Raw genomic sequence first — 18,466 nt, 5'->3', positions numbered from 1 at the left:
GAAACAAACATTTTCATTCCTTACCATCGGCCAGCGATCAGGAAAGTAAACATACGACAACATAAAACAAACAAGCAATAACAACAAAGTATACTTTTAAATCAGTTTCTTTCTGAACCTGCACACTGATACTTACCACAGATTAACACTTACCCCGCCTGGTTGTAGGATTACAGGTACGACCTGAATTTTAAAATTGACTATAGTTTTCCCTCAGAGCATTTTGCTGTTTTGATGTGTGCAGGCAACTGTTGAGAAACCTCTGAGACTTGTGTGCGCCTTCTCTGTGGGTGTCTACGTGATTCCCCCTTAGATGGTCCAAGTCTCTTTGCTTCCGCTCTTGTCATTGTACAGTCCCTATGTTGGTGTCCTGTTTTAGTGCATCTAAAACATTTCCTCAACTCATGTTGTTTCTTTTCCTTATACCGGGTGTTATTATACTGTGGTCGCGTCTGCAGTCCCTCTAGTGCTTGGATATCTACCATTATTAACCTATCACTTAGTGTCTCTTTCAGTTTATTTATATTTCTATCATGTTCTATAGCTGACTCCCTGAGAACATCTACAGTGATCCCTCTCCAGTTCGGTAATGAAGTTTGAACCCTGTTTTTCAAATTTCCCCTGAGGCCATCTATTAATACTGAAACAGCTACCTCCCTGTAGTATACATCATCCTTTTATGTGTGATAACCCAGTGTATTTGGCCATCACTATCAGAGATCTAGAAAAATAGTCTGTTGCATTTTCACTATCCTGTTGTCTGATAGTGAAAATTTTACTCCAGTCCACTACCACAGGAAAGTATAAGGCCAACAGAGAGATTATGCGTTTAATATTTTCATGGTTATCATCCTCTGTTAAGGATCTATCCTCCTCCAACATACAATCCTTAATGAACATAGGTATCGAGAGGAAGACAGACCTTCAACACCACTCGCCAATTGTCATTAGTTGGCTCATACACATTACCATAATATCTAATAAACTTCTGATACTTGGCCAAATCATTTCTAGGATCAGGGAAATCAGACATAATTGAAATCATCTACGGTCTAGTCCATGGATCATGCTTTGCTACATGTTTTATGGGAACTTCATCATCTTTATCCGTTTTCCCATTGGGAACTGCTGTTGTGTGGACAGGATGTAAACCTACCAAATCACTATATTCTGAACTAGTTGCTGTAATTGCTGTTGCAGTGTAATGGATGTCCCCCTTTCTATTAATTTCTATATTATTCTCACCAATTTCAGCCGCTGCCCCTGCTGGTGGGATCATTCCTTTTCCTGAAACATTACTTTTAACATGACTTAATACAACATACAAGTTACTGGTTACAGTTTTTACATTTTTGGTATCGGCTGTACTTACCACCCCGACCGCATTTGTAGGGGGCGCGCTTGCGCTCAGTTCTCCACGCTTTGCAACGCACACCTCTGGAACACTTATTTCCGGTACGCCGTGTTGTTACCTTCCTGTTGCCACAGTTTTAAACAGTCATCAGATTCAATTCTCGATTTTGTTGATTCAATCAACTGTACTTTATCGCTAACATCACTCAACACCTCTGAATCTAAATTACCGATGTTTGAAAAAGGCTTCACACATTCCTTGGTCATCTTGACCCATGTATCGCAATACGCCATTGCATATGCACCATACTTCTTAAACATAAGGAACCTCGCCGAACCAATCCGCCCTTCCTTAGGCAGCACATCATCAACCATCTCTAGTGTTTGCTTCGCATCCATTGTGAAAACAACCTATTTCTCAACGCTATGCAAAAGGGGCCTCTTTAACTGTTCTCTTATCAAACAGAGCCTACTAGAGACTATAACCGTGAACGGTTTCACAAGCTACGCCACCCACCTCCTTACACAGAAATATCACTATGAACCACAGGAATATCAGCTCCTCGATACCCTGTCTCTCCACAAAATCTGTCGAGTATATTATTGAACTGGTAGCATCAGAGTTTACCCGCCTTACCAGAGTAATTCCTCCTGCATCTACACCCAAGTCACAATCACGGTTACACAATAAACCATGCGGTCCGATCGTACCGCTTAGAGATACTAGCTATCGCTAAGCTTTGCGATTACTTTTGGGGAGTACGTTTCAAAAGCCTCTTTAACTGTTCTCTTTTCAAACAATGTTTTTGCTGCCAGTACACCAGCCCGACTCGACAGGCGGCAACCGATCCCTGTATTTTTCAACAGTAAATCAACTTTTACTTCAAAATCATACAATTCACAAACACATACACCTTAGTTTTCTGCGCAGAAAATAAATTTCCCAAACAATAGTACTATCGTTTCAGAGGTTTTACCAAGTGATTATACTATACATATAACAAACTATCAAAACGACTGTTTAAACATGTGGCAACATCACCGGAAGTGTGCATACTCAATGCAGGAAGTACACATACGTAATGCAATATATTTTAAAACGCAAAACGACAATAAAAATAAAGTTTTCTTTCTTGTCCCTAGATTCAAGTTAGCGCTTCTTTAGATTATGCAACAATGGACATTCGGTTTCACAACACAGAATGAACAACAGGTTTTGAACACATTGCGTTCTTTCCTGTATGTGACGTGTCTTCCACCCTTTGTTGAGGAACCGAAATCCATATGCGCTGCGTATCATCCTGTAGCGTAACCACCAACTATGAGCCCCCAAATTATTAAAGTAATTTTATCGTTTTCCAATAAGCATTGTCTCAGCGATTTCTTGTGGGTCCAAAGCACAATCGATTTATTTAGAAAAAGCAAAAGTTTAGCAGTTCAATACATAATTATAATACAGTACAGCCGATACGAAATACATACATACCGCTGCGCTCCGCTGGTACCAGCTACAGTACTTCAGTCCTGAAGACTGTGGTCAGAGATGACTGAAGCTGGTCCCAGCAAAGCTGTATTATATACACTCAGTATTACAGAGAAAACAATACAGATGACGTGGCTTGCTTCTATAGGTCCAGGCTTCAGGAGGGTCCAGTGTAATGCAGGTCATAGGCCAGTTCAAACAACCCCCTCCAAGGGTGGGGGTCAACATTCCAGATGATTCTCCTGCCCAGAAACCAGTTTAAGCTAGTCTATTTACAATACACAGTCAGTAACATTTTAAACATTTATTTCCTAACATCGCTAACTAGAGTATGCAATGTGTGATCCCTTCGGTGAATGAACCGCACAACTGCGGACACATTAGGGATTAAAATTATACTAAACATGACATGTTTCCTGTAACCTGAACCTTAAATATCACTAAAGTGTACATATAACCTTAATATATATAACTATAAACTAAATACCATCTGCTCATAAATCACTGTGGAATGGAACCATTATAAATATGAAATATATAAATAAATAAATAGATGTGAGAGTGCGAGTGTATGCCTGCATATTTTATCGTGCGATCGCGCCGAGCCACATGTTTCGTGGCTGTCACAAACTAAGTACTTGGAAGGCCTTACCTGCTGGTATTAGCGCTGCTACGCAAGAAGGCACGGAGTCTAACCACGCCCCAGGTCTTCACCAGGGAACCCCGCAAGGAGTTTTGGGCTTAGCTGCTGAGACGTGTCGGTCGCGGTTCTCCCAGGTAGCCACCAGCGAGGTAACGTGAACAAGCGTAGTGAACAGTCCGAGGTCAAATCCGTGCAGGCAACGCAGTACTGAAGGATGAGGCAGAAGAATAGTCAGGAAGCCGAGGGTCAGAACCAGGAGATCCAAACAGGAACCAGGCAGAATCCAAAGGGTATTCAAACAGGCAAAGGTCAAATCCGGAGAATGCAGGAGAGATATGAAATAACAGGGAAGCCTAGAGACAAGGTATAAGACTAGATACTCTGGCACCCTAGTGATGCCAGAGTCTGGTTTAAATATAGCGCCAGTCCTGTCATTGGTGGAGCCTAGCAACGAGACGCGATGCCCGAACTTCCTGTGGGGCCGGAAGTGACGTCCTGTTGCCTAGCAACGGGACGAGCGGGGATTGAGAAGGCGTCCCGGCACCAGGTAAGCGTGCGGGACGGCGCCTGACAGTGGCGTACTGATCGCAATCGCACGGTAAAACAATATTAACCAATATACTTTCGTTCATCCAATTATACGACTTCGACAGTTTTGTGCCTAACATAAGTAGTAGTGTTGTTGGGGAATGATAAATTCTAATCCCCCCAGGATCCCTTTGTTTGTATACGCCGTGTCTGGGTTCTAAGTACCTAAAGAAATCTTCTCAGGAATATTTGTCTTGCATATGTTGGAATGACAGAAAAATATAATATGTCCTTCATAAATTTTCTTCCCATTTCTTCCATTGTGAATGCCCATCTCATGAGGCCGATTCACCAAGTCTGGGATTTTCCCATAAATGGGTCAGTGGAGAAACAGCATAAAACATGGACACATATCAATACCATAATTTGAAAAGTTGAACTGTGGTAATGTTAAAATAAAATAAAAGTCACTGGTTTCTCCACAGCACCCTGATATATATGCAGTTCGGGTGTTGTGCTATTGTGTGCACACTGACAGGCCATTTAATGATATATATTGAGGACTGCCAGTCCTCCCTTCTGCCATGTTCACTGTAGTGTAGTAAGAGTCATCTGTGAGTGTCGCCCAGATAAAGGAAATAAAGTCAATGTATCTGTTGTGGAGAAATCTTTGAGGCCAAGTATATTCTTTGAGAATTAATTGTAATTTTTGTATTTTGTTACTTTAAGTCTATCAAGGTTTTGCAATATGTGCACCATACCAGCTGTCAACATCTGAGGGTGAAAAGGTGCTTGGTTAGAAATTTTACATGAAGAAAATATAATTATACATACTACATTTGATAACAATGTCCATACCTCCCACATCTACCCATGTAATTTATTGAGATTTTGTAAATTAAAAACCTCTCTAGAATAACTTGAGTATAGTGAATGTTGTGGGGTATCTTCCCATGTCTTCTTTAGCACCATCACCTGTCCTCCCATGAGGTGCATCTCCTTGAGACAAACATGTCAGCATGTTGTTTTAAAATGTGAATATCTTGTGATATTTACACTTGTTGTGCGTCCCGTAAAGATTGCAAGACAGCACCATTTAATTAGCTGGCAAATGGGGTCTATGCTGAGGAATGGGCATTCATGTACAAAACCTCAAACCATTATTACACCATTGTGCCTTCAATAGATGCCCCCCGTGCCCCAACTTTACACAATTGTTAGTACATGTCTGCATATAAACATACCACAAATAAAACCAAATGTATAATCAAATAAACTAGTACCTTTAATAAACTTCTACAAAATACCAATAGGTTCAGTTTATCTTATTCTTATTATGCCTTCGGTACCTACATTGCGATCTTTACCTAAGCAGACCTAAATCCTTGAGAATACTTAAACTATTAAAAAAAAGGGCCAAGTCTGTTAGATCATATAAAACAGCAAAATGCAAGCAGGTAATGCAAATAATATAGCAATCTAAAGATAAGTGGCGCTAGTTCAGGATTCTGAGGGTGCGACCAACCTGATGCTCAAGTTCTGTAAATGAGCTTCCGACTCCACATGGATCAATATATACTATAGGATGATTGCCACAGGCCACCTGAATCAGGATTATGTATACACTTCAAGACGGTTATAGGACTGGACATATGAGCTGCTCCAGTACTTTTTCCATGAAATTGTTGTGCGAGTTACCCTCCACTTGCTCTGGAAGATCTTCAATCTTAGTATTATTGCACCTGAAGCTGTTTTCAGCATCCTCTGCTATGGCTTTTACAGATTCACCAAGCCTCTTTAATAATTATACAGAAAAAATGTCCTATTATATTGGCGTTGTAGGAATGACCTCAGCCGCTGTGGGAAAGAGGGTTGTGATCCTCACATCAATGAATCAACAGGAGAAAAAAAATTACAGCGCTGTAGATCAAAGCCAAATTATTAGATAGACCATTGACTTGATTGAGCCGCAAATCTCTACATTAACAATTTATTATAATAAAATATCTAACAATGTATCCAAAATAAAATACAAACAGAAATATATAATTAAAACATCACTAGCAGGCTTCCATCATGGACCTTATTATTCAAGTAAAAGCTGTATGTGCCAGCACATCTATTTGTTATTATCAAGTCACTAAATAGTGAATATATTAATCACATCGTATCAGTATAGATATAACATAAATTACTGTGAAACTCTGATATTAAAAGAAAATGAGTCCACCACTAACTCTTGGGAATGCACATTGAAAGTCTCCGATTTATGTATAATAAAACGATCATTCACCCACCAGGTTTTGTGATGTCTCAAATAAGTCATCCAAAAACCATTATAGTAAAAGAGCTTCCACAAAGCATGTATTTGAATTGCAGAACTGTGTACTGTGAATACATGTATTTGTTCCAAACATCGGCTGCACCTGGAAATCTCGAAAATCACTTATTGATCGTTGGTCATGGTAAAGATTCCCGATCGTCTCCAAATGAGCTGTCAGTTTAGCAAACTTGTTACAATTTATTGCTGTCTTCCCTTTATCATTTTATATGAGCCGCTTCAGAAAGAATGGAATACACGTCTGGAGTATATTTTGTATCCTGGGAATAGCAAAATTGACTTTCATCTATGGCCTTTTTAAGCAGGGAACAATTTTCCAAGTTGCATTAAAGAGGAGTTCATCCTCATGTGGGTGATTCACCTGAAAGGATCAGATTTACATCTACTACTAGTCTACATAAGACAAGCTTCCTGCATGTATGGGTGGTTAGCCTTAAGTACTAAATATAGGGCCCTCTCCCACCATACTGTGACACTAAAGCATGAGATAAAAATAAGGACTCTATAGGAAGCCCACATTGTGGGGATTCCATTCCTTCTGGAGGAGGGCTGTGTATGTATATGTTATGCCACTACATAACAAGTTGAAAGTGGCCTTGCTGTCCTTTAGATAGAGAGGGCTGAAGTAGTGAGTCAGCACTATCTATGGGGGCTAGGTTTGGTTTTTTTAAGTCAGTTTTATGTTGCTTTACAGGTGCTGACAATTAAAGCTATAATAGTGGGGAAACTACTGGAAGGTATACAGTGTCGGACTGGGGTATGAAGGGCCCATCGGGGGACTGCACCGCTAGGGGCCCACCAGAGGGGGTGTGGCCAGCCATCAAAGAGGCGAGACCAGACACTAGAGGGGAAGTGGTCAGCCCACGAAGGACAGTTAGCACCATAGTGTAGTATATAAAGCGTAGTATATAAGAAGTAAGCGCTGGGCGGGGCCGATCCCGGGGTAACCGACTGCCATAGCAACAGGTGAGATATCGGCCGGGTCATGCTTAGGAAACGGGACGGTAGTATTATTATTGTTACCCACAACGCACACAGGGTTAATGAATGGGGGGCACAATGCAGGGATGGAGAGTTCATCCTGGTGGGTGAAGGCACACACATGGATAATAAAAGGGGTGAGGGGGCACCTAGGAGCCGTGATCATTTTATTCTGGCTCTGGTTAGGCATGAAATTATATGGGGGGGGGCTGGGGTTGTTCACAGATGGGCAGATTTGCACACAGGGTTGAGAGAGGGGTCATCTCTTCCTCAGGGAGGTGGATAGGCATGATATGAGGGGTGCTAAGGGATAAGATGTGTGATGCTCTGCTCACACAGGGTTAATGAAGGGGAGGGGGCACATAGGAGTGGTGTAGTTTTTCATAGAGAAAAGATGGGGTGTAAAGGAAAGGAAAAAAGGTGTTTGGGACAAGGTGTACTATGTTTTGCACACTGTGTTAATGAAGGGGAGGGGGGCATATAGTAGTGGTAGTGATTTTATTCTGGGGGGGTAAAAGAAAAGTATACTGATAGATAAAATAAAATGAGGGGATTAAAGTATACTGATAGGTAAAATGAAATGAAGGGGGTGAAAGTACACTGATAGGTAAATCGGGGTTAAAGAGGTACAGGAAAGTGTGAGGGTGGCTGAGCGATAAAGTGTGTGATGCTTTGCACATTAGATTATTGAATAAGAGGGGTCATGTAAGTAGACCTTTAGCGTAAACTGGGGGTGTAAGGGTCACAGCTGAGGGGTAGGGCATACTGTGCTCTGCACACACAGTTGATGAAGGGGAGGGGACATTATGGAGTGGTGGAGACTTTATCCTGGGGTGTTGGGCATGAAATGAGGAATAGTATACATATGGGGGTATAAGGGTTACAGGATAGATATAAGGGTGCTAAAGGATAAAGTGCACACAGAGTTGTGGGGTATGGTCTCATAGTGCTGGAGATTTCATTCTGGGTGGTTATACATGGAATCGGGAGATAATACACTGATAGGAGAAAGTGGCTGTGAGGGGAATATGGTGAAAAAAAGTAAGTGAAAACAACATTTAAAACCATATGGATGTAGAAAAAAAATATGAGGGGAAAAATATTTGAGGGGAAAACTAATGACCGGTTCCGGGTTTGTTCTGAACATTTTACAGAGCAGTGTTGCCGATCTAGTGGGCTGCGGAAAACTTTGAAGAAATATACTGTTCCTACAATCTAGCTCCGGCCAGCGTCCTTTCTTCCTGCTCCTCTGGGCGGACAAAGTGATTGTTGCTGCTTTCTTATCTATCCATTTTATAATATGGAATTGCCTCTTTTTAATGTTAGTTCGACTACTGTCTGAGCACCTTTTTGTATTCAGTAGTTGTCATCTTATCTGGGATGTAGTCTGATAGGAAGTGGGCTTGGTTCACAGGAACTCCTTCTCCCCTGCGCAAAGTGAAAAACACACTACCGCACAGGTGCAGAGAGTCCAGACGTAGCTTAGGGTAACTAAGTGTCACCACCATCGGAAGTGTGTTCGGTAAGCTCCGCCCTAACAATGGAGGGGGCGGATCTTCATCCGGCGGAGCCTATCGGTGGTTAGTCCGGCTGCCTGGCAGGCCAGTCCGAGGCTGAAGGTATATTAAGGGATAGTATTCAGGATTACTTGAGGCACAATAAGATTATTAGTGGGAATCAGCCTGGATTTGTGAGGTATAGGTCCTGTCAAACTAATCTAACTGGTTTCTACGAGGAAGTTAGTGGGAACTTAGACCAGGGCAGCACAGTAGATGTGGTCTACTTAGATTTTGCAAAGGCCTTTGATACAGTGCCACACAAGAGGTTGGTTTACAAAATAAGGGAACTGGGTCTAGGAAACAACTTTTGTACTTGGATCGAAAACTGGTTAGAGAATAAGAAACAGAGAGTTGTGATAAATGGAACGTTTTCTAATTGCGCAAAAGTTTTAAGTGGAGTACCTCAAGGTTCAGTGCTGGGGCCACTCCTTTTTAATATATTTATTAATGACCTTGGTGATGGTTTAGAACAGGGTTGTCCAACCCACGGCCCGCGGGCCGCATGCGGCCCAGCACGCCTGTATATGTGGCCCAGAAATGGGTTTTCAGAGAACGTTTAAAGATTTGAAGGCTGTGGGAGTGTCTGATAAGTCGTGGTAGGGAATTCCATACGGAGGTAACAGCATAAGAGAAGTCTTGTAGAGTGAGAGATGGTTCACAAGGTGAATTGCATATCTGAGATATATTTGAGAGGGGAGTATTTTGAGATGATATTTGAGATGTATGAAAGGTTGGTGTTCTTGCTAGGTATGTTATATTGTCTATTTTCATGGTTCACTTTCTCTTCCTGTGCCCCAGACATCAAGAATTATATTTTGAGCTTTATTTGGCAGGGAAACTTTAAGGGAAAAAATTATGTGTAAAATAGTACAAAATTTGTATCCACTAAGGAAATGATTAAAGTTAAAATTGTTTACACAAATTGAATAAAGCAATAAAGAATAGATACATAGATATACTACTGAAAAATAAAGTTGATGGCGAAAAATGACTTCTTCATTTTTTATTTCTTTATTAATTCATTTTCATAGGACTTCCAAAAAAGGACTGGATCAATAAGTCAAAGAAGAAAGCTGACCCACAGGTATGAGCATGTGAATACATAGTGTGACAAAGACTCCTTATTCACACAATTTTTCAGGGTCAAAGATGACTTGTAGGTTACACACAGAATAACACAACAAACAAATAAAAGTAAATTCTAGCTCTTTAGAGCACTGCCAGCATAAATATGTGAAGCACACAGATTGATGGTTTTTGTTTTATTACCCTTTTCCTTCACATTAGAAACCTTCCTGGGTATCGCACCCTGCTCACCTTCCCTTAAGAAGTGGAAGGCCCAGAATAAGCCTGTGTATAAATTTGATTTTTATTATTTTCTATTTGATCAGTTGCGGAATCCCAGATAAGTCATGAGTCTTACAGAAATCCTGGACTGAAATAATACCTATTTGCTGCAACCAGGAGGAGTTTGCAGCAAACCATCCTCCAAAATCCAACCTGAGGGTCCCATAAGAGCACTGGGCAACATACTGCATACTAACAAACCCTTAGCACATTTGGAGCTTATGATTTCCTATTAGTAAGGATTAAGGCCATGCAATACATACCTTAATAGATACATACAAAACTGTATACAATACAATATACCAAATTTGACAAAATAATGCAAATAATATAGTCCATTATTATCATGCAATCACCATGTATATATTTATAATGGCTAAATATAAGTTTATATATTAATGCCACATAGCCAAACCCCCTGATTTCAAGCAGTGTCTATAGTAGCAGAGTCTCCACAAATTATTTGGGGGGGTAAAGCCAGATAAAAAATAAGCCCGCGCTCGGTATATACCATACTATATATGGTATCAGCTGTATAATATAAATGCCTATATATATATATATATATATATATATATATATATATATATATATATATATATATATATATATTATTACACAAAACAAAAAGACAGTTGTTGTCAGCGTTTGAACACTGCATATCTGTGTGCATCTAGCAACATGAGGTATTAGTTCATATTTTGATTAGAACATTTTAAGCCTGCATCCCAGCGTCAAGGGCACCTCATTGTATGCAGATCCTACAATGACTTATATGCTTTAAACATCATTACAATGCAGTTAAAATCAGATGCACTCACCTCCCAGGTATAGGGGCTTACATCTAGCCAGGGCTGGTTTGCGAGCCACTCCCAATTGGAGGGTGAGCAAAGAAGAGATCTACAGAACTACTAATGAAAAGAAACTTCTGCTTAAAAAAGTATAAAATAAAAAATATATATACTGTGTGTCACGAGCCGCGGCGGTACTCACAGCCGCCGCGGCTCGCTTCCTGTGCTCTCTGGCGTCCCGGACGTCACCTTGACGACCGGGACGTCACTTCCGCCCAGCACCGGTCGAACACCCTGCATTGTAGCACCGCGTCCCGGCAACAGGGGACAGACGGGCGCGTGCGCAAAGTGATCTAATAGCATGGAGACTATTAGCTTTACTGTCACAGTGCTGCTGACCTGCTCTTGCTCTTTGTTCCTGTCTTGTGGATACTCTGTCAGATTTCTTGTGTATGACCCCTTGCCTGGATTTGGTCCCTGCCTGTTGTCTCTTGTGACCCTGACCCTTCTGGCTTGTACTTTGGACCCTGCTACCTAGCCCGTGACCCCGACCTCTGGCGTGTGTTCTGATTATCCTGCTTGCCTGTGACCCTTGACCTTGGCTATCGTTTTGATTACTCGCTGCTTTCTACCAGTCTCCTGGCCTGCCGCTGTGGTCCTGTATTTCCAACCCACGCTACACCTGGAGCTAAGTCCTGGGGGCATCTGAGTACCGGTGAGCGCATCTAGCTCTAAGGGAAAGGAGGCTTCTAAAGGTGAAACCTCAGTCATCAGTTCTGTGGGTTGGTGATCAGGGCCAGCAGCCTAACACTGTGAATGTATATATATATATATATAATCATCATTTATTTATATAGTGCCCAGGCCTCCTCAAGGGAAGAGCGTTACTTCCCGACGTAAGCGCCCTTTTTTAACGTGGTTTTGTCCACATGCCACCACCTCATCATTCTTCTCCATCACCTCATCCTTCATTTTCATCGCCACATCTATCCAGATGTCTATCCAGACACAGGGATCTCTCTCAGCGGTCCTGAGTATCACACTCCTCTCGCTCTGTCACCCCCGGCAACCACCAACCACACCCCACTGTCACCCCCGGCAACCACCAACCACTCCCAACTGTCACTTCTCCTTCAAGAAATATATATATATATTTTTTAAATCTTTATAAACACTTTTAACAATTAACAAATTAAATTAACAAATTAAAAACATCTTAGTATACCAAATTTCAGCCCTTTCTGAATTTTTTTTTCCACACACACTAAGAATTTAGTAGGTCAGTGTATAACTCCGCCCAGCAGGTGGCGCTGCAGCTTGGTTTTATTTTTTACACACACACACACACACACAGACAGACTAACACACGCCACTAAGCATTTATATTATAGATATATATATATATCTATCTCAAACGTAGGCCTTATTCCCTGGTGCCGTATGTGGGTGACATGTAATTTTTTTTCAATTGCATTAAATCCCAAAGTGCACCTCCATTTTTTTTTATTTATTTTTTTAAATACTTCTGTATTTTTAAAAACCTGCCATTCCTATGTTTCTAGGCCTTCTATTCACTGCAATACTAATATGTCATTGCACAATAGATCTAATAGTTATTGCTGTACTATTTGGCAATAGAACCAATTTGCATAGGTCCTGTTATTGTTAACAATTGGGAAGATCTATTGTAGTTTCATATGACTACTCAAGGTTTCCCCTGGTATAAAAAGTCCATACATTATTGTCGAGATAAATGTCGAAGTCTAAAAAAATTAAATAAAAATTATACCATTATTCCTGTCCCTCTAACTAGCTCAAATTTTGCGAAACGTATATATTTGCTTATACTAGTTCTCCTATGGGAATACAATATTTATTGTGTGTAGATATAGGTGATAACATTTTGGGGTAAATTTCCTGGAAGGGGGCATAGACAGTGGTTTAATTTTCACCCCTAGGAGTCAGGACACTTGCAGCTCCTCAGCTTTTTCCTGTACCTTGCATAGAAGTTGAGCACAGGTCCTTTTGTCCTTGCTTTAAATTGTCTTTTGTTTGTTCTTATTGAATCAAAAATTACATCCACTCTATCCAACTACTCCTATAGAAACTTATGTTATAGTGGCATAAAAGTACCTACAGGTTCATCTAGTCTTCCGGGTATATGTTTTTGTTTTTTGGATTATTTGGGTGCTTACTGTTTTATAGCAATATGTTTGCCCCTAGCATTCTTCAACTGTTTTACTGTGCAAGTTCCCAACTCAACTGCTGTGAGAATATTCCATGGGTCGATCACCATTTTGTTAAAAAAAGTTCACGTTATTTTTAACTTTTCCTCCTTTCAATTTCAAAGTATTATTCTAGAATTCGATTTTAAAAATCATGCCGTCCTGAACTCTATTAATGCTTTTGATATATTTGAATGTTTATCATACTGCCAATTGCCCTTCTCTCCTCTAAGCTGTACTCACGCAACGTTTTTCCAATCTTCACATGTCCAGTTTTGGTGTGATCCAGAACCGATCACTCTACTCCTTTGGATACCAGCCATATACCTTAACTTACATCATTGACTACAACAATCTGGGCTAGATTTACTAAGCTGCGGGTTTGAAAAAGTGGAGATGTTGCCTATGGCAACCAATCAGATTCTAGCTGTCATTTTGTAGAATGTACTAAATAAATGAAAGCTAGAATCTGATTGGTTGCTATAGGCAACATCCCCACTTTTTCAAACCCGCAGCTTAGTAAATCTAGCCCTCTGTCTTTTATCTGTTTTAGACAAACCTTTTTCTAGAAATTATTGTGGTATAATGTAGCAAATGCCTTGGTAAAATTTAAATCAATTTCTGGACCTCAACATGCCCCCTCTATTATCCAGACTCTCAAAATGAATTATGCTTTCCGCCGGCAGCCTCAGAAACTTAAATATAAAAACTACCCACAGCTATACGCTGCCAACATCCGTCCCTTATAGACTCCATCAAAGCCGATCTAACCCACTGGATGAAACTCCCTCTCTCCTGGTTTGGGAGATTAGCCAGTGTAAAGATGAATGTTCTCCCAAGACTACTATATGTCTGGCAGACTCTCCCCATTCATGTCCCCACCCATGTTCTAAGAAACCTGCAGCAATCATTGACAAAATTTATCTGGGTAGGGCGAAAACCCAGGTTTCGCATGTGGATCCTTCAAAAACACCAAACTTCAGGGGGACTGGGAGTCCCTCATCTGCATAAATATCTGGCCATTCACCTTTCTCAATGTGTAGCTTGGCATTTCCCGCCATATCAAAGTTTGTGGACACATATTGAATCAGGCTTATTGGCCTACTACTCGTCATATTTCCTCTTATGGACGCTCCCAAGCTAGAGACCTAAAACAGTTACCCATATTCCCACAGATAAGCTTTCCTTCTCTATATGTGATGTGGCCATACGTACCCATCAATTGCGCTCCGGCTACACGTTGCTCCACTTTGGAAATCACACGAATTCCTCTCAGGATGAGAAACACCATAATCTGCTATTCGTATGGGACCTGACCCCCATGCACGTTTTTCCCACATTCACAGCCCTCAGCATTACACTGTCACTCCCCAACCAGGTATTTAACGAATACCTCCATCTCCGACACTCCCCTAAACTCCCCTTAGCCTCTGAGCAATGCTCGCCGCTGGCAGCTCTTGGCTGCATTTCCATCTTATTGAAAGGCCTTATCTCCACCATATACCAAATTTTGCTTCAACATAATAAGCCTCTCAAGGACCCCCACGAGATGGCAGAGTGGTCTAAAATCAGGCTTAATCTGGCTCAAGTCATCAATATCGGTTTGGGTAAATGAGAACGCCCGTAAGATCTTTTATAGATGGTACTGGGTCTTCACCCATATTCGCTCATTTTTCCCCAACTCTTCCTATCTTTGCTGGTGGGCCTGCGGTCAGCGAGGCACGCTGCTGCAAATATGGTGGACCAGCCCAAAAGTACGCCTCGACTGGCAAACAGTACCCTCACTTATATTTTCCATCACTGAAGTTCGCATGCCTGACTCCACATTATACACGGTAACAAAATATCACCTGGCGCTAAGACAGTATTTCCACACTCAATAGGAAATCCGAAATCGCAGCTGTATAGGGATTGGTGCTGTATCCCAATATAAAAAAATTACTAAAGAAAAAAGGCATAAAGCACTGAAAGGGGAGTTCATACAGTGTGTAACAAACAATACATATAGGGGGGTATTCAATTGTTGCCGTTAACGCGCTAAAACCCCAAAAATCGAGCGCTCTAAAAATATTAGTGTTAATACGGTAATTACTCGCTAAATTTAATCTCGCAGCTCCCTGAGCTGCGAGATGAAATTCAGCGAGTAAACTACCGTATTAACGGTATTTACGCGCATATTACCGTATTAACGCTAATATTTTTAGAGCGCTCGTTTTTTTTTGTTTTAGCGTGTTAAAAGCAACAATTGAATACCCCCCATAGTATCTATTTGACAAATAGTACAAAAAATCCAAGGCAATTTTAAAACATTTAATCATAAAAACATAGAAAACCTAAATACATATAAACATCACAAAAACAATGGGCAGATAAGCCTCGCGAATTCAATATTGCATGAATAGCACTGATAATCCCAAAAGGGAACAAGGTCAACACGTCAAAAAAAGGTATAAAATGTGTCCTACATCTAAGGCAATTTAAATATATATTTGTTTGTTTTAAACTGATTATTTAAATATTAGTTCTTTATTATAAAAAGAACGATATCTATTGGGTTAGCTGTATAAGCTATACAATTGGGCTTAATTAGGCAACAATTGTGTTTAGAACAACAGAATTTGATTGGAGGAGTATTTAATAGATATGACCTAGGAGGTGGTTATTGAGGCTTGAGGAAGTCCACATGAAAGTGGATGAAAGACGTTGCCTAATACCTCCTTATTCCATTTGCTGAGACTTGATCCACGTCTTTACTATCTTTACTATCCGTGACATTGCCATTTCAATTGGAACGGAATATTGGCTATAGGAGCCACTTACATCGGCCGTTTCCATACAGACTCCAAATAGGTGCGCACCTGTTCATACCATCGGAGCCCACAGAGTGCTATCATCGAGGACGGAGGAGTCCGTACGAGACCCGGATCGGCTTTGCCGACCTATCAGGGAAACTGTAAGTGCGATACTTTTCTGCTAACATCCCCACATTCAAAAAGGTTCTCCATAAGACTCAGATCTCCGACCATTATCATTTGCTCATTCTGTTCATTGATATTGCTATTTCTACAACACAGTAACAAAGTTACATTACTGGGAATGTTTGGACACATTTTCTACTTTTTTTGACATGTGGATCTTGTTCCCTTTTGGGATTATCAGTGCTATTCATGCAATATTGGTTTAAGACTGTCACGACTTGCACTCTGCAGCTGCTGTCTGCAGTGACTCTATTGGATTTGTTATGCTTTCCACTTGTAGTACCACTGCCCACCAAAGGGGCCACTGTGCTACTTGATTATTCTCCTTGATCACTGGGAGTGGTTTCAGCTGCATGAGGCCTATTTATACCTGTCTGCTTCAAACAGTCTGGGCCAGATCAGCAGGTCACTCCTGTGAGCATTTCCATGTGCTTTGTTCCAGTCTGCATTATCAAGTTGTTTGTTCCAGTCTGCATTATCAAGTTGTTTGTTCCAGTCTGCATTATCAAGTTGTTTGTTCCAGTCTGCATTATCAAGTTGTTTGTTCCAGTCTGCATTTCCATGTGCTTTGTTCCAGTCTGCATTATCAAGTTGTTTGTTCCAGTCTGCACTTCCATGTGCTTTGTTCCAGTCTGCATTTTCAAGTTGTTTGTTCCAGTCTGCATTACCAAGTTGTCAGTTCCAGTCTGCATTACCAAGTTGTCATCTCCAGTCTGCATTACCAAGTTGTCATCTCCAGTCTGCATTACCAAGTTGTCATCTCCAGTCTGCATTACCAAGTTGTCATCTCCAGTCTGCATTACCAAGTTTTGTTCCAGTCTGCATTACCAAGTTCTGTTAAATTGTTGATCCCATTGAACTGTTGCTCTGTCTTCCCATTTCGGTATATCTGTGCCACAATCCGTGGTGGTTTGTTATTTGTGTTCTTAATAAAGCCACTTTAACCACTTACGCTCTCTCTGTGGTCATACCTGGGAAATCCTGACAGTATGATCTGGCCATAAAACCAAGCCTGCTGCTGCACGGCTTTCATCTCTTTTGGAAAGGATTTCCAGGGAAGTGACCTACTCCGTTTTCAACATTAAGACCATGGCTGCTATTTCCTCCGAAAATTCCCTGTTCCAGTTGCTCCAAGTGGACATTCTTCAATTTTGCACTCAAATAGCGCAAGTATCTTCCTTGCTGAACCAAGTGCTTAAGCAACTTCCAGTTTCCACCCCTAATACATCCTGCTGTAAGAAGTCTAACTATGCTGCTAACATTTCATTACCAAATTTGTCTGCCTTTGACTCTCTGCAAGCAGTACCTCCCAATATTCCTGTAACAAATTCCAGGTTTTCAGGTGCTCCACGCCCTCACCTGACCGAAGAGGAGTGATGGAGCAGGAGGACCTACAAATTGTGTCTTTACTGTGCCAGTGATGTAAATTTTTTTACAGGATTGCCCGCTCCGTAGACTCCGACCATCTTCAACTTCTATCTCTAGCTCTGAGTTACAAGCTTCTGTCTCCATTCCAGACACGTTATCTGCTCCCATGAGAACCCGGGTTCCCCAGTTCAACCCAGAGGGGGCGCTGTCCTTAAAGTTTGCTCCAGAGGGGGCGCTGTCCTTAAAGTTTGCTCCAGAGGGGGCGCTGCCCTTAGACTCCTCCATAGGGGACGCTGCCCTTAAAGTCTGCTCCAGAGGGGGAGCTGCCCTTAAAGACTCCTCCAGAGGGGGCGCTGCCCTTACAGTCTTCTTCAGAGGGGGCGCTGCCCTTACAGTCTTCTCCAGAGGGGGCGCTGCCCTTACAGTCTTCTCCAGAGGGGGTGCTGCCCTTACAGTCTTCTCCAGAGGGGGCGCTGCCCTTACAGTCTTCTCCAGAGGGGGCGTTGCCCTTACAGTCTTCTCCAGAGGGGGCGCTGCCCTTACAGTCTTCTCCAGAGGGGGCGCTGCCCTTACAGTCTTCTCCAGAGGGGGCGCTGCCCTTACAGTCTTCTCCAGAGGGGGCGCTGCCCTTACAGTCTTCTCCAGAGGGGGCGCTGCCCTTACAGTCTTCTCCAGAGGGGGCGCTGCCCTTACAGTCTTCTCCAGAGGGGGCGCTGCCCTTACAGTCTTCTCCAGAGAGGGCGCTGCCCTTACAGTCTGCTTCAGAGTTGCCATTCTATGCGGTTCAGCCCGAGCTGCCACTCTATGCGGTTCAGCCCGAGCTGCCACTCTATGCGGTTCAGCCCGAGCTGCCACTCTATGCGGTTCAG

General features: G+C 41.8%; 1 protein-coding gene and 1 pseudogene across 1 annotated transcript in view; both read left to right on the top strand.

Moving 5' to 3' along the window:
• LOC142139809 (tripartite motif containing 13-like) overlaps positions 1-18,466 on the top strand; it is a 693,488-nt pseudogene that overhangs the window by 96,432 nt on the left and 578,590 nt on the right.
• Positions 1-18,466, top strand: part of LOC142141018 (uncharacterized) — a 130,102-nt gene that overhangs the window by 61,906 nt on the left and 49,730 nt on the right. Inside the window, exon 11 of the mRNA XM_075199080.1 lies at positions 9,920-9,972. Coding sequence (XP_075055181.1) covers positions 9,920-9,972 — 53 coding nt within the window. The remainder of the gene's footprint in view (positions 1-9,919; positions 9,973-18,466) is intronic.

The sequence above is a fragment of the Mixophyes fleayi genome, chromosome 2, assembly GCF_038048845.1.
Source record: "Mixophyes fleayi isolate aMixFle1 chromosome 2, aMixFle1.hap1, whole genome shotgun sequence".
NCBI classification, from domain to species: Eukaryota; Metazoa; Chordata; class Amphibia; order Anura; family Limnodynastidae; genus Mixophyes; species Mixophyes fleayi.
The sequence above is the reverse complement of the archived record's forward strand: the minus strand, read 5'-3'. Positions and strand labels throughout refer to the sequence as shown.